At 43.2% G+C, this 16472-nt stretch overlaps 2 protein-coding genes across 7 annotated transcripts in view; one reads left to right on the plus strand and one right to left on the minus strand.

Moving 5' to 3' along the window:
• Positions 1-1186: 1186 nt before the first annotated feature.
• LOC109867342 (protein ADP-ribosylarginine hydrolase-like) lies at positions 1187-5812 on the minus strand. Its single transcript, XM_020456459.2, has 4 exons — positions 5679-5812; positions 5098-5451; positions 3588-3951; positions 1187-2997 (listed from the first exon to the last, which is right to left on the minus strand). Exons 2-4 carry the CDS (start codon positions 5420-5422, stop codon positions 2583-2585), a joined length of 1104 nt encoding a protein of 367 aa, XP_020312048.1. The 5' UTR covers positions 5423-5451; positions 5679-5812; the 3' UTR covers positions 1187-2582.
• A 54-nt stretch (positions 5813-5866) lies between these two features.
• Positions 5867-16472, plus strand: part of LOC109867325 (rho GTPase-activating protein 15) — a 52143-nt gene continuing 41537 nt past the window's right edge. For 4 of the 6 annotated variants that reach the window (XR_004203984.1, XR_004203992.1, XM_020456436.2 and 1 more), the window contains exons 1-2: positions 13445-13774; positions 15167-15341. Coding sequence is in view for 4 of the 6 variants with exons in the window: in XM_020456436.2 (XP_020312025.1) it covers positions 13761-13774; positions 15167-15341 (189 nt within the window). In the remaining 2 variants the exon portion in view is untranslated. Of the gene's footprint in view, positions 5889-13444; positions 13775-14961; positions 14984-15166; positions 15342-16472 lie in introns of those variants that run through there. The other 2 variants (XM_031796064.1, XM_031796068.1) reach the window with 2 other exon arrangements.

Consider the following 16472-nt stretch of genomic DNA (forward strand, 5'->3'; position numbering starts at 1 on the left):
TTTGATGGCCACTCCAATACCTTGACTTTGTTGTCCTAAAGCCATTTTGCCACAACTTTGGAAGTATGCTTGTGGTCATTGCCCATTTGGAAGACCCATTTTGCAACCAAGCTTTAACTTCCTGACTGACAGTTCTCCAAAAAGTACGATCTTTGTCCCCATGTGCAGTTGCAAACCGTAGTCTGGCTTTTTTATGGAGGTTTTGGAGCAGTGGCTTCTTCCTTGCTGAGCGGCCTTTCAGGTTATGTCGATATAGGACTCGTTTTACTGTGGATATAGATACTTTTGTACCTGTTTCCTCCAGCATCTTCACAAGGTCCTTTTGCTGTTGTTCTGGGATTGATTTGCACTTTTCGCACTAATGTATGTTCATCTCCAGGAGACAGAAAGCGTCTCCTTCCTGAGCAGTATGATGGCTGTGTGGTTCCCATGGTGTTTATTCTTGCATACTATTGTTTGTACAGATGAACGTGGTACCTTCAGGCGTTTGGAAATTGCTCCCAAGGATGAACCAGACTTGTGAAGGTCTACAATTCTTTTTCTGAGGTCTTGGCTGATTTCTTAGGATTTTCCTACGATGTCAAGCAAATAGTTACTGATTTTGAAGGTAGGCCCTGAAATACAGCCACAGGTACACCTCCAATTGACTCAAATGATGTCAATTACCCTATCAGAAGTTTCTAAAGCCATGAAATCCTTTTCTGGAATTTTCCAAGCTGTTTAAAGAAACTTCTGACCCACTGGAATTGTGAAACAGTGAATTATAAGTTAAATAATCTGTCTGTAAACAGTTGTTGGAAAAATTACTTGTCATGCACAATGTAGATGTCCTAACCGACTTGCCAAAGCTATAGTTTAACAAGAAATGTGTGGAGTGGTTGAAAAACAAGTTTTAATGACTCCAACCGAAGTGTATGTAAATGTCCGAATTTAACTGTACCCCACCAGACATGCCATCTGGGGTCTTTTCACAGTCCCCAAATCCAATACAAATTGAAGAAAGCATCAATTGATTATATAGAGCCTTTATTGCATGGAACTTCCCTTCCATCTCATATTGCTCAAATAAACCGCAAACCTGGTTTCCAACAATTAAAGCATCACCTCAGGGGCACAACGCCTCTCCCCTATTTGACCTAAATAGTTTGTGTATGTATTGATATGTAGGTTATGTGTGCCTTTTTTAAAATGATGTAGTTCTGTCCTTCAGCTGTTGTCTTTTGATGTTCTGTATTGTGTCACGTTTCATGTTTTGTGTGTACATACACACACAATGGGTAATTTCATTAAAAGTACCAGAGAGCCCACTATGGAAATGTTACATTACAAACTATGTATAAAAATTAGCTAAATCAAAAAGTAGTTTTGAGGTACTCACATTTTTTATATTGAATAAATGAATGTGAAAATTTGTATTTCGGAATCTAGACATACAGTACTCCATATTTGAGGGAAAACTATATGGAGTATAATGATACCAAGATGTGTCTGTATCATGTACAGATCACAGGGTCTTGCAGGAGGCGTGAATAGGTCTAAAAAGGGCCTAAAATGGCAATTCCTCTGTAAATATCCTTCCTCCCAATGAAGTTCCTATGTGAGAACTACCAGAACAATCTAGAGTAGAATTGCCCTATCTTAACTTATCAGCAGATAGGAAATATTACTTTAAGCATATCAAAGACTGAGCCAGACATACAGTTCACATTGAAATTGTTCATAATTTTCTACAGTGATGATTGCAACCACTTTCATATAACAAGCTGATATGGGATAGAAGCCACACTGTTAAACAGGTTTCACTGGAAAATCAAGCTTCAGAAAGGAGAACAGCAGGTTTTTCAGGGAGGAAACCAGTGAAGAAAAAACACCAGTGTAAATATGATTTATTTATTTTCCCCTTTGTACTTTAACTATTTGTATCGTTGCAACACTGTATATAGGCATAATATGACATCTGAACTTGAGTCTAATATTAACAGTGAATTTTTTTTTTTTCACTTTTATCTATTTCACTGGCTTTGGCAATGTAACCATATGTTTTCCATGCCAATAAAGACCTTATATTGAAATTGAATTGAGAGAGAGAGAGACTGAGAGGGAGGAGGGAGTTTCAAGAGTGATTTGTTAAGTTACATTGCCACCCTCTGGTCACCACCGTACTTGTATTCTCCATTTTGAAGATGTACACAATAACCGTCAATCTAATCTGAAGTAAAGCAATCCGTTTTTACACTCTGCCATAGCTAATGTGCTACAATAATAGCACAACTGTAGCAGTAAAGTATGTTAGTGAAGGATTGATTATAGGCTGGTAATGAAACATTTTACGTTGCCATAAAATAAAATGTTTGTAATTATACAGCAAATTCTGCAGCTGCGTATGACAGTAGGCCAGTAGGTAGACTGCAGTTTGAGATCATAAATACTCTATAAATCTTTCCAGATCCAGTCATATTCTTTAAAAATATGTAATAAAAAACCAAGGGATACAAAATTAGTGTCAAAAAAGGAGAAATTACTGATCATCTGCAGGCTATGTAATGAATTTCACCTTTAACCATCTATTGGTTTAATTTACATCACTCTTTCTCAGTTACAAGAGGTTTCCCCCTGAGCTTGTATAGCCATTCCCCTAGTTTGGATAGTCTGTCACGGTACTCAAGCCTCTGGTAGTTGATCTCTGGCACCCCTCTGAAGCCGAACAGTGCGCCCCACCAGGCAGCAGCGATCACGGCCGTGGAGTCGCTGTCCCCGCCGTGGAAGAAGCCATGATTGGCCAGCTCAACCCAGGAGTCGCCTGCCCTCAGGAGGGCATCGTAAGCTATCATGGGAGCATCATGCCCACTGGCACCACCACAACCCTTGAAGCTCACCGCCCTATAGAAACTCTCCCTCTCCTTCACACCGTAGGACTCTGGGAACTGAGGTTTGCTCTTTCCATCCAGAATGCCTCTCTTTTCTAAATAGGATTTCCACTGAATTCCAAAGTAGTCCCTGGAATAATGAGATTAGTCAGAAGCAGATGAAACTTACACATCATTCTACTTTGTAAACCCAGCCATAGAGGTAGGAATTTAATTTGGCCTGTATTGTCACAGCAAAATAATTCTGCAGCAACAGGATTTGATCGTTTAGTCCATGATGTTGCGTGATCTGTGATTAGGCTTTTTGCTGGTAACATGAGGCTACATGAAAAATGGAATGATAATTTGACTGGGTGTTAGTGCAGTTTTGTGTGAATTTATGTAAACCCCAAGCTCATCTCCATTTCCTCCAGCGCAGGTATATTCTCAGCAACAAAAAAATGGCAAAACTAAGATCCAATATCTGGGTTGGACAATGGTGTGTTATTAACTGGAATCAGTATGTCACATTTCTTTATAAACAACAACTTTCACTAATTAACATTGAGGTGTGACGTACAGTCAACCAAAGGAGGCTGTTGGGCAGAGATATTGGAGGACTGGCTTATAGTAATGGTTGGAATGGAGTGGTATCAAACATATCAAAGGAAACCATGTGTTTGACACCGTTCCAGTCCGCCCACCAGCCTCCTCTGCAGAAAACCACAACAAAGGCCTCACCAGTGCTCCATGTTCAGCTCCACACAATTGCCCGAATGCCTGACGTACTCCTTGGCTTTGTCCAGGACCTCCATGAGTCTGTGTCCCCAGGCCTCCACGGGCAGGGTGCCCCTCACTGCGTAGGCCGTGAACAGGGCTGCAGCCAGGGCTCCCAGGTAGCCTGTGGGGTGGTGGTGGGTCAGACGCCCACTCTCCACACTTACTGCTATCAGCAGGTGCTCTTGCTCAGGGTCGGGGAAGCGCAGGCCGATACACATGGCCCTCATGGCTGCCCCACACCCTCCGCCCCTCTTGTTGAAGGGAATCTTAATGTCCTCGTCAGTTCTCTGTCTGTGCCTTGCAACACTGTTGATGCAGGTGATGCCTACAGCGGAGACAGAAGTAGTATAATTATTGAATTGAATGAAGGTCAACATGTGGGTTTAAATGTACACATGTGCAATCTACAAAATCCCCCAAAGTAATTATTTTTGATGATAGGGCCATAATAACTAGTAATGTTGCATATTCCAATAAATGTTAAAATCTCACATTTTTGGTAAGAATTGTTATAAATTGCTGAGGTCACTTTTGAGGACATAAGCTCAACTGCACAGTACAAATATGATTTTAAAAAAACATGAAAGTATTAAATATTTATATGATGTATTTCCTATTCAACAAAACTGTATGAATAGGACTTCAAATCAAATTATAACATTACTATAAGATTTCACCTTCATTATAAATGAAAGTTGTATGTGGTTCAGTTGGTAGAGCATGGTGCTTGCAACGCGTGGGTTTGTTTCCCACAGGGGACCAGCATGAAAAATATGAAAATGTCTGCACTCTTCTGCATGTTGCTCTGGATAAGAGTGACTGCTAAATGACAAAAAATGTAAATGCTAAAATATTTGTATGTTTAGTGTTAGAGAAAATGTGCAAATTTTCTAAAGGGCTCTCTTGATCAAAACATCTGCCCCCATCTGTGAACGTCTCACAGAACGCTAGATTGACTTCCAGAACTCATTAGGAACACACCTTTCATCTCATGCTAATATTGTCTGTCTATGACAAATGGAAAGTGATTTTTATTTTAGATTAATGGCTATAATATTATCTCTGAATGTGCTACCATGTTGAAACCACTCTCTCCTGCTGTGCTACGATGTAACTATCGCAGGCATGTGCTTCACGTGTTAGGTAGGGTTCAGCTAGGAGTGGATGGACAGTTGGAAGAGCAAATTAAATGGTAGAAGGGACATCCCAGCTTAAAATGGTTTCAGATGTCACATCCTACGACAGATAGGCGCAGAAAAAATGCTACTATGTATGTGGGAACCAGGGCTATTACTCAATGCAAGCCATTTTGATCTACGGTGTCCACAGAACCGGTACCAGAACCACGTAGGTCCCCTATATTTACATTAAGATAAGTGTACCGTGCCCAAGTGTGCAGAAATATTGCCATTTGCCTCTCAGGTTAACACGACATGACACACCTCATAAAGGAATACAAACTGTTACATACCTGCTCCTCTTCCATCCATGTCTGTCATGCTTACAATGTACTTCTCCACCAGGGCTCGATACAGCACAGGGAGGGACACCCCTTCCCCCTCCCCTACCTTGACCAGAGCCTCAGCTGTAGCCAGGTGCATGACGGTGTCATCACTAACAGGGAAGTCTATGGCATCCAGCTTCTCTAGACCTCCTCTCTTCTGAACTTGCTCATGTATTAACACTCCATCATTTTCAAATTCCCAGTTACCATGGTTGTAGCCCAGGGCATCTCCTGCTCCACTCAGGACCATGCTGGCCTTGTACCTCTGTTCCAGGGGGACCGTGTCTGACATGGTGAGATCTGGATGGTGTTCAATCACTTCTGTAAGAGATTCCATTGGATCATTGACTAATTGAATGTGACATTGAATGTCAATTAATATAAAATACAGAAAAAAGCTGTTGAGACGAGACATGAGGCTGTCAACCCCAATGAGAGTCACTGAACCATCAATGATAAAAGACAAACGTCACAGAATGTAGAGATATGGATGTATTGTGTAGAATTATTGAATGTCCCCAATACGAGCTAGTGCAGTAAATTGATACCTTGTGCTGGTGGTTGATCTTATAGACTTATATAGGCAGAACTTGAGTGTCAGTTTCCCTCTGTCGGTTCCCTTCCTGTAATTCTGTACTTTCCCTTTTGCAGTCTCCACCCCCTCTCAGCTCCATACAAGGCAACAATGAGTTTTGAAAAACACTTCCTCGTTTAGGGCCAATGGGAATGTGAAGTTGCAATTGCCCCATCTTCTGGAAGTAAGTAGGAAATGCATCGTTTATTGACTATTGTACACTTTCCTCACGGTCTATTCTAAAACTTTATGCCGTATAAAACATTTATAGATTATTGTTTATGTTAAAGTTTAACCAAGGATGGCGGCCATGAAGACCACATTTTGAATTGTGCATTCAAATTAAACTGACAGTGTGTCCTCACTGTAAATAACCAAGCTGACATCATCAGGAGTGTTGTTAAGGTGAATCAGAGAAGGATGAAGAAGAGAGACATTCTACACATTCATTTTTTCTGGTTCATACAGTCAATGAACAAAGCAGACCAAACCCAGCTGCTATCGTATTGGTGTCCATGGGACAGCCTCCACTTGCTTTTAAGTAGACTGAAACTATGACAAAATGTTTCAATTGTTAACAACCTCAGTAAGACATCTTTATTTATCCACCATCTTTGGGTGAATTCCCCAAGACCACAGGAAAACCCCAAATGATGTAAAATTTTGGTTCAACCAATGTCATCAACAAACAATTGTTTTGGAGCTTGTTGATAATGTTACAACATTAGTTTTAAATCTTATGGTATATTTATTTTTGGGGGATTTCCAAGATGGCGTAGCAGTAAGTCGTCCTGTCGTCCCGTCCCTGTATATATCGTTTTTTTAAACATATTTTTCTTCGCATACCTCTTTAAAAACATTTTGCTAAACCTAAGCTTCCAAATACTCTCCTGCAACCCGCCTCACCCAATGTAGCTATTTTTCCTAAAGTATTTATATTTACTTCGGAACTGGAACCCCTCAACTGAAGCTAGCCAGCTAACTACCAGCTATGCTAGCGGTCTTCAGCTAACCGGTCATCAGCTAACCTTTAGCCCGGAAAGCTCTCGCCAGCTCGAACAACGCGACTCTAACCAGAGCACAACGGACCTATTTATTTTTCATCCCCGGATTCCCACCGCAAACGGAACATTTTTCAGCTGGATCTTCACAACTAGCTATCTAGCTAAACTGCAACCCCGGATGATTACCCCTGGCTAGCGTTTCCACCCACTTAGCCTGAAGCTAGCCCGGACAGAGCACCTGTAGCATACTCCTGGGCTACAATACCCGGGCCCACGACCGGTCTGTCGATGTCACCGCATGAAGAGGAATAAACAGACTCACCCCATCGCGACGTCCCCCAAAGGCTAACTCTCTAGCCCTCGCTATCTCCCTGCTTGCTAATTCGGCCTGCTAACTGCTAGCTTGTCTAGCTCCGGTCCGCTAACTGCTACCTTGTCTAGCCCGGGCCTACGAACTGTTAGCTTGTTAGCACAGGCCTGCTAACCGTCTGAATCACCGCGTCCCAAACACTCTCTGGACCCATTTACTTTCTATCTCTTTTTGATTTTTAATTTGTTTATACCTTCCGGAAACCTGCCTCACCCAATGTGATACGGAATCGCTATTATTTTAAATTTTTTAGAACACACTCAAGAACCTCCAGACGCTAACCAGCTAACTAGCTACAAGCTATTTAGTCATTGTTAGTTTTTTTAACCTGGATAACACTCGCCAGTCCAGCTTCCCTGCCCATCCACCGCTGCCCCCTGGACACTGATCTCTTGGCTACATAGCTGACGCACGCTGGACTGTCCATTAATCACGGTACTCCATTCTGCTTGTTTGTTTTATCTGTCGGCCCCGTTGCCTAGTCAACGCCATTTTACCTGCTGTTTGTTGTGCTAGCTGATTAGCCTCGCCTACTGTTTTAGCTAGCTTTCCCAATTCAACACCTGTGATTACTGTATGCCTCGCTGTATGTCTCTCTCAAATGTCAATATGCCTTGTATACTGTTGTTCAGGTTAGTTATCATTGTTTTAGTTCACAATGGAGCCCCTAGTTCCACTCTTCATACCCCTGTTACCTCCTTTGTCCCACCTCCCACACATGCGGTGACCTCACCCATTACAACCAGCATGTCCAGAGATACAACCTCTCTCATCATCACCCAGTGCCTGGGCTTACCTCCGCTGTACCCGCACCCCACCATACCCCTGTCTGTGCATTATGCCCTGAATATATTCTACCATGCCCAGAAACCTGCTCCTCTTATTCTCTGCCCCCAACGCTCTAGACGACCAGTTTTGATAGCCTTTAGCCGCACCCTCGTACTACTCCTTCTCTGTTCCGCGGGTGATGTGGAGGTAAACCCAGGCCCTGCATGTCCTCAGGCACCCTCATTTGTTGACTTCTGTGATCGAAAAAGCCTTGGTTTCATGCATGTCAACATCAGAAGCCTCCTCCCTAAGTTTGTTTTACTCACTGCTTTAGCACACTCTGCTAACCCTGATGTCCTTGCCGTGTCTGAATCCTGGCTCAGGAAGGCCACCAAAAATTCAGAGATTTCCATACCCAACTATAACATCTTCCGTCAAGATAGAACTGCCAAAGGGGGAGGAGTTGCAGTCTACTGCAGAGATAGCCTGCAAAGTAATGTCATACTTTCCAGGTCCATACCCAAACAGTTCGAACTACTAATTTTGAAAATTACTCTCTCCAGAAATAAGTCTCTCACTGTTGCCGCCTGCTACCGACCACCCTGAGCTCCCAGCTGTGCCCTGGACACCATTTGTGAATTGATCGCCCCCCATCTAGCTTCAGAGTTTGTTCTGTTAGGTGACCTAAACTGGGATATGCTTAACACCCCGGCAGTCCTACAATCTAAGCTAGATGCCCTCAATCTCACTCAAATCATCAAGGAACCCACCAGGTACAACCCTAACTCTGTAAACAAGGGCACCCTCATAGACGTCATCCTGACCAACTGGCCCTCCAAATACACCTCCGCTGTCTTCAACCAGGATCTCAGCGATCACTGCCTCATTGCCTGTATCCGCCACGGATCCGCAGTCAAACGACCACCCCTCATCACTGTCAAACGCTCCCTAAAACACTTCTGTGAGCAGGCCTTTCTAATCGACCTGGCCCGGGTATCCTGGAAGGACATTGACCTCATCCCGTCAGTTGAGGATGCCTGGTCATTCTTTAAAAGTAACTTCCTCACCATTTTAGATAAGCATGCTCCGTTCAAAAAATGCAGAACCAAGAACAGATACAGCCCTTGGTTCACTCCAGACCTGACTGCCCTCGACCAGCACAAAAACATCCTGTGGCGGACTGCAATAGCATCGAATAGTCCCCGTGATAATCCACGATTATTGAAAACTTCAATAAGCATTTCTCAACGGCTGGCCATGCCTTCCGCCTGGCTACTCCAACCTCGGCCAACAGCTCCGCCCCCCCCCCCCCCCCCCCCCCCGCAGCTCCTCGCCCAAGCCTCTCCAGGTTCTCCTTTACCCAAATCCAGATAGCAGATATTCTGAAAGAGCTGCAAAACCTGGACCCGTACAAATCAGCTGGGCTTGACAATCTGGACCCTTTATTTCTGAAACTATCCGCCGCCATTGTCGCAACCCCTATTACCAGCCTGTTCAACCTCTCTTTCATACCGTCTGAGATCCCCAAGGATTGGAAAGCTGCCCCAGTCATCCCCCTCTTCAAAGGGGGAGACACCTTGGACCCAAACTGTTATAGACCTATATCCATCCTGCCCTGCCTATCTAAGGTCTTCGAAAGCCAAGTCAACAAACAGGTCACTGACCATCTCGAATCCCACATTACCTTCTCCGCTGTGCAATCTGGTTTCCGAGCCGGTCACGGGTGCACCTCAGCCACACTCAAGGTACTAAACGATATCATAACCGCCATCGATAAAAGACAGTACTGTGCAGCCGTCTTCATCGACCTTGCCAAGGCTTTCGACTCTGTCAATCACCATATTCTTATCGCCAGACTCAGTAGCCTCGGTTTTTGGGATGACTGCCTTGCCTGGTTCACCAATTACTTTGCAGACAGAGTTCAGCGTGTCAAATCGGAGGGCATGCTGTCCGGTCCTCTGGCAGTCTCTATGGGGGTGCCACAGGGTTCAATTCTCGGGCTGACTCTTTTCTCTGTATATATCAATGATGTTGCTCTTGCTGCGGGCGATTCCCTGATCCACCTCTACGCAGACGACACCATTCTATATACTTTCGGCCCGTCATTGGACACTGTGCTATCTAACCTCCAAACGAGCTTCAATGCCATACAGCACTCCTTCCGTGGCCTCCAACTGCTCTTAAACGCTAGTAAAACGAATTGCATGCTTTTCGAACAGATCGCTGCCTGTAACCGCATGCCCGACTAGCATCACCACCCTGGATGGTTCCGACCTTGAATATGTGGACATCTATAAGTACCTAGGTGTCTGGCTAGACTGCAAACTCTCCTTCCAGACTCATATAAAACATCTCCAATCGAAAATCAAATCAAGAGTCGGCTTTCTATTCCGCAACAAAGCCTCCTTCACTCACGCCGCCAAGCTTACCCTAGTAAAACTGACTATCCTACCGATCCTCGACTTCGGCGATGTCATCTACAAAATGGCTTCCAACACTCTACTCAGCAAACTGGATGCAGTCTATCACAGTGCCATCCGTTTTGTCACTAAAGCACCTTATACCACCCACCACTGCGACTTGTATGCTCTAGTCGGCTGGCCCTCGCTACATATTCGTCGCCAGACCCACTGGCTCCAGGTCATCTACAAGTCCATGCTAGGTAAAGCTCCGCCTTATCTCAGTTCACTGGTCACGATGGCAACACCCATCCGTAGCACGCGCTCCAGCAGGTGTATCTCACTGATCATCCCTAAAGCCAACACCTCATTTGGCCGCCTTTCGTTCCAGTACTCTGCTGCCTGTGACTGGAACGAACTGCAAAAATCGCTGAAGTTGGAGACTTTTATCTCCCTCACCAACTTCAAACATTAGCTATCTGAGCAGCTAACCAATCGCTGCAGCTGTACATAGTCTATTGGTAAATAGCCCACCCATTTTCACCTACCTCATTCCCATACTGTTTTTATACTGTTTTTATTTATTTACTTTTCTGCTCTTTTGCACACCAATATCTCTACCTGTACATGACCATCTGATCATTTATCACTCCAGTGTTAATCTGCAAAATTGTAATTATTCGCCTACCTCCTCATGCCTTTTGCACACATTGTATATAGACTGCCCCTTTTTTTTCTTCTGTGTTATTGACTTGTTAATTGTTTACACCATGTGTAACTCTGTGTTGTCTGTTCACACTGCTATGCTTTATCTTGGCCAGGTCGCAGTTGCAAATGAGAACTTGTTCTCAACTAGCCTACCTGGTTAAATAAAGGTGAAATAAAATTTAAAAAAATTAAAAAATTCACCTTTATTTAACCAGGTAGGCAAGTTGAGAACAAGTTCTCATTTACAATTGCGACCTGGCCAAGATCAAGCAAAGCAGTTCGACACATACAACAACGCAGAGTTACACATGGAGTAAAACAAACATACAGTAGAAAAATAAGTCTATATACGATGTGAGCAAATGAGGTGAGATAAGGGAGGTAAAGGCAAAAAAAGGCCATGGTGGCGAAGTAAATACAATATAGCAAGTAAAACACTGGAATGGTAGATTTGCAGTGGAAGTATGTGCAAAGTACAAATAAAAAATAATGGGATGCAAAGGAGCAAAATAAATACAGTAGGGGAAGAGGTAGTTGTTTGGGCTAAGTTATAGATGGGCTATGTACAGGTGCAGTAATCTGTGAGCTGCTCTGACAGCTGTTGCTTAAAGCTAGTGAGGGAGATAAGTGTTTCCAGTTACAGAGATTTTTGTCATTCGTTCCAGTCATTGGCAGCAGAGAACTGAAAGGAGAGGCGGCCAAAGGAAGAATTGGTTTTGGGGGTGACCAGAGAGATATACCTGCTGGAGCGCATGCTACAGGTGAGTGCTGCTATGGTGACCAGCGGGCTGAGATAAGGGGGGACTTTACCTACCAGGGTCTTGTAGGGGCTGAGATAAGGGGGGACTTTACCTACCAGGGTCTTGTAGATGACCCGGAGCCAGTGGGTTTGGCGACGAGTATGAAGCGAGGGCCAGCCAACGAGAGCGTACAGGTCACAGTGGGGGGTAGTATATGGGGCTTTGGTGACAAAACGGATGTTACTGTGATAGACTGCATCCAATTTGCTGAGTAGGGTATTGGTGGCTATTTTGTAAATGACATCGCCGAAGTCGAGGATCGGTAGGATGGTCAGTTTTACGGGGGTATGTTGGGCAGCATGAGTGAAGGATGATTTGTTGCGAAATAGGAAGCCAATTCTAGATTTAACTTTGGATTGGAGATGCTTGATGTGAGTCTGGAAGGAGAGTTTACAGTCTAACCAGACACCTACAGTGCCTTGCGAAAGTATTCGGCCCCCTTGAACTTTGCGACCTTTTGCCACATTTCAGGCTTCAAACATAAAGATATAAAACTGTATTTTTTTGTGAAGAATCAACAACAAGTGGGACACAATCATGAAGTAGAACGACATTTATTGGCTATTTCAAACTTTTTTAACAAATCAAAAACTGAAAAATTGGGCGTGCAAAATTATTCAGCCCCTTTACTTTCAGTGCAGCAAACTCTCTCCAGAAGTTCAGTGAGGATCTCTGAATGATCAAATGTTGACCTAAATGACTAATGATGATAAATACAATCCACCTGTGTGTAATCAAGTCTCCGTATAAATGCACCTGCACTGTGATAGTCTCAGAGGTCCGTTAAAAGCGCAGAGAGCATCATGAAGAACAAGGAACACACCATCTGCCAGTTGGTCAGCACATGCCCGGAGCACACGTCCTGGTAATCCGTCTGACCCCGCAGCCTTGTGTATGTTGACTGGTTTAAAGGTCTTACTCACGTCGGCTATGGAGAGCGTGATCATACAGTCGTCCGGAACAGTTGATGCTCTCATGCATGCCTCAGTGTTGCTTGCCTCGAAGCGAGCATAGAAGTGTTTTAGCTCGTCTGGTAGGCTCATGTCACTGGGCAGCTCGCGGCTGTGCTTCCCTTTGTATTCTGTAATAGTTTGCAAGCCCTGCCACATAAGACGAGCATCAGAGCCGGTGTAGTATGATTCACTCTTAGCCCTGTATTGATCTTTTCCTGTTTGATGGTTCGTCGCATGGCATAGCAGGATTTCTTGTAAGCTTCCGGGTTAGAGTCCTGCACCACCTTGAAAGCGGCAGCTCTACCCTTTAGCTCAGTGCCAATGTTGCCTGTAATCCATGGCTTCTGGTTGGGGTATGTACGTACAGTCACTGTGCGGACGACGTCCTCGATGCACTTATTGGTAAAGCCAGTGACTGATGTGGTGTACTCCTAAATGCCATCGGAAGAATCCCGGAACATGTTCCAGTCTGTGATAGCAAAACAGTCCTGTAGTTTAGCATCTGCTTCAACTGACCACTTTTTTATTGATGCAAACTATAAAATCACTGTAACCAAATAGAATTTAAGTTAGGACAACATTAACTGCAGTGAAACTTACCACAAGGCATGCACAACTAACTTTCAAACTACACTTGGGCAAGGGAGATGTTTGAAACAAGCTGTTACTAAAAACAGGCCAAAAAGGAGAAGCGGAAAACCACACAAGTTGTTGTCTCGTACACCAACTCTCTGCTGCAGGAGGGAGATAATTCTGATTCACGCTGTTCTCAGATTGTGTGATGGTCAGATTCTACCTATATTGTACATGCGTTAGTAATGTGTACCGGTATTCACTTTTGAAGTTGAAGCAAGTTTCAGTCAGACTATTTCTGTGCAAGTAGCACCCTTCAGGAAGTGGGGACCTGAGCCTGCGACATATAACAGATGTTCACATCAACTGTAGAGCAACAATGGTTTGAGTACAACACATGATGAAACCTACTTCCTCTAAAAGGAAGACTTGCACTCTTTCTCTCTTTTTGTGATCTGTGGCAGATTGATTTGATAGAGGCATGGCGGGGACGAGGTAAGAAAGACACCATTCTAGTGGGTTTGCGTTTGAAAATTGAAAGATGCTGTCATTGCTGTTTCCTTGCTTTTAAGAGTATTTGGGGTTTAGTGGGGGCCATTGGTGACTTAAAGAGATGTAACACCTGAGCAATGGTGTCAGTGGCCTGGGTCCTTACTGGACGTGGCTGATAGGTGGAAAGTTGTTGACACGTGAGGAATATCCGTTATTCTTGAGTATTATATTCCAGAATCGTTATAACATGGTAGATGTTGTTTAGGAATGCCCTGTCTACATGCAGTTAAAACAGGACATGCTAGATGCCACAGGATACCGTAGATTTGCTGTTGAACAAGTGTGAATTAAAAAAATATAGAGAATTTGTGTCTCTTTTTTTTTTTTACTTTGCTAAAGTAACTTTTTGAAACTGCATTCATTATCCTGTCTGTCAATTGACAATTCTGCACAATTCTATACCAGATATATGATGATATGTATCACATGGCCATCATTATTTACTGCATTGTTAAAGTGGTAATCAGAAAGAAGAAGAGATGTTAGGCTCTATGCAAACATTAAATACTTTGGTTGATTTCTGAATAGTTCTTTTGGGGAGGGAGTTTTAGATTTGCTTCCTGTTGTGAGACACTGTGCAGCTTTTCAAAATAAACATCAGTCAATAACACACATTTGGTTAAAATATATATATATATATATATATATATATATTATGACATTGGCTGGATGTGCCTTAATATTTACATTTACATGATCGTTGTTTAGATTTAACATAGATTTTTGTCAGTGGGTAGATTTGTGAGAATCGTTGAATAAGCAGACTGTGAGTATTTTTCCTGCTCATCGAAAGACACATTACAGCAAGAAGGGTGTTTTGCAATGCTTTAATGAGGCAACCATTACAGGAAGGAAAGTTAAAGTCCTCAAGCTTAGGCCAGACTTCTCGAAGCGTCTGCCCCTAAATGTTTCTCATCTCCTGAACGTCACAGCTAAACAAATGAATTAATGCACTCCCAAAAGCAAAAACAGCACTTTTAACAGCCTTCTATGAAGTGTTCTACATCCATTTAATTATTAGAAATCTTATCAGTTGGATACTACTTATTATCTATCAATATTTGAATCAAAGGAGGACCATCATGCCTTCCCAAAAGTTTGTTTGGGCCCTCAAAACGTTGTTGCATGAAGCATACTTCATTTTCAAAAAAGGTATTATTTTTTACTGCATCAGGATAGCATACACAGACATTTTGACTTAATAGCCTTCTTCAGTGTATAGGTTATTTTATATCCATTGATTTATAAGAAATCTTATCAATTGGATAATACTTGTTTTTTTCATCAATATTTTAATCTTAACATCCACTTATGTTTTCATCTCCTTTTGACCAGAATCACCAATCTTCAGAATGTAGGGAAACAGCCGCCTCTGATTCTGCCCCACCAGTTGACCGGAGCAGCACAAGGTACAGTCCAGATGCGCATCAAGAGCTCCCAGAGCAGCGGGGAACGCCTGAGTCAAACCAAGTCCATGGTCCTGCAGAATCCTGACCTGCCTCCCAAACCTGTGAGTATACACTGAGTGTACAAAACATTAGGAACACATTCCTAATTTTGAGTTGAACCCCTTTTTGCCCTCAGAACAGCCTCAATTTGTAAGGGCGTGGACTCTCCAAGGTACTGAAACACTCCAATGCTTCCCACAGTTGTGTCAAGTTGGCTGGTAGTGGATCTCTAGCTCGTTCCGTCTCATCCCACAGATGCTCAATTGGATTGATATTCCTGGACAGTCCTATCCTAGGGGCATTATCCTGTTTTAAAAATATACTGTTGCATGAAGGGATGCACTTGATTGGCAATAGCCTGTGGCATTCAAACGTTGCTCCACTTTTATCAAGTGGCCCAATGTGTGCCATCCCAGCACCTACATCAGCCTGCAATGTTGACACACAGCATGTTAGATGCTTGTACTCATGTGGTTATCTGCATACCCTAGTCCTCCCATCAGTGTGAAACAGCAGGAACCGGGATTCATCAGATCAGGCAATGTTTTTCCAATTCTCCAGTGTCCAGAGTTTTCGTTCCTTAGCCCACTGCAACCACAGTGTTTTGTTTTGTTGCTAAAAGAAGTGGAACTTTGTAAGATCGTCGGTTGCCATACCCCCTCAAAAAAATCCAGCAACGTTGCAGTTCTTGACAGTTGACACACTCAAACCGGTGTGCCTGGCACCTACTACCATTCCCCGTTCAAAGGCATTTAAATATTTTGTCTTGCCCATTCACCCTCTGAATGGCACACATACACAATTGTCTCACAATCCATCTCTCAATTGACTCAAGGCTTGAAAATCCTTCTTTAACCTGTCTCCTCCCCTTCATCTATACTGATTGATGTGGATTAAACAGATGACATCAATAATGGATCATACATCCAGAGCAAGACAGTCACCTGGTCAGTCTATGTCATGGAAAGATGAGGTGTTCTTTATGTTTGTACCCTCAGTGTAGGCGCGCACACACACACACACACACACACACACACACACACACACACACACACACCTATCAGCCGGATATACTCTGATTGTAGAGGCTTATTGAATATTGTTAGCCATTTGGTGAACTGTGCTTATATAAATTCCAGTAATTATGATTATATTGTTTCTAAACTGTTGTCGCACATTAGGTGATTATCATT

Source organism: Oncorhynchus kisutch, linkage group LG2 (assembly GCF_002021735.2).
Source record: "Oncorhynchus kisutch isolate 150728-3 linkage group LG2, Okis_V2, whole genome shotgun sequence".
Lineage (NCBI taxonomy): Eukaryota > Metazoa > Chordata > Actinopteri > Salmoniformes > Salmonidae > Oncorhynchus > Oncorhynchus kisutch.

Excerpts from the sequence above, each read along its gene's own strand:
- LOC109867342 (XM_020456459.2), bottom strand. The coding sequence starts at position 5,422 with ATGTCAGACACGGTCCCCCTGGAACAGAGGTACAAGGCCAGCATGGTC. Across the intron at positions 3,952-5,097 it reads CATGGATGGAAGAGGAGCAG|GCATCACCTGCATCAACAGT; the intron begins GTATGTAACAGT and ends TCTCCGCTGTAG. Across the intron at positions 2,998-3,587 it reads GAGCTGAACATGGAGCACTG|GGACTACTTTGGAATTCAGT; the intron begins GTGAGGCCTTTG and ends TCATTATTCCAG.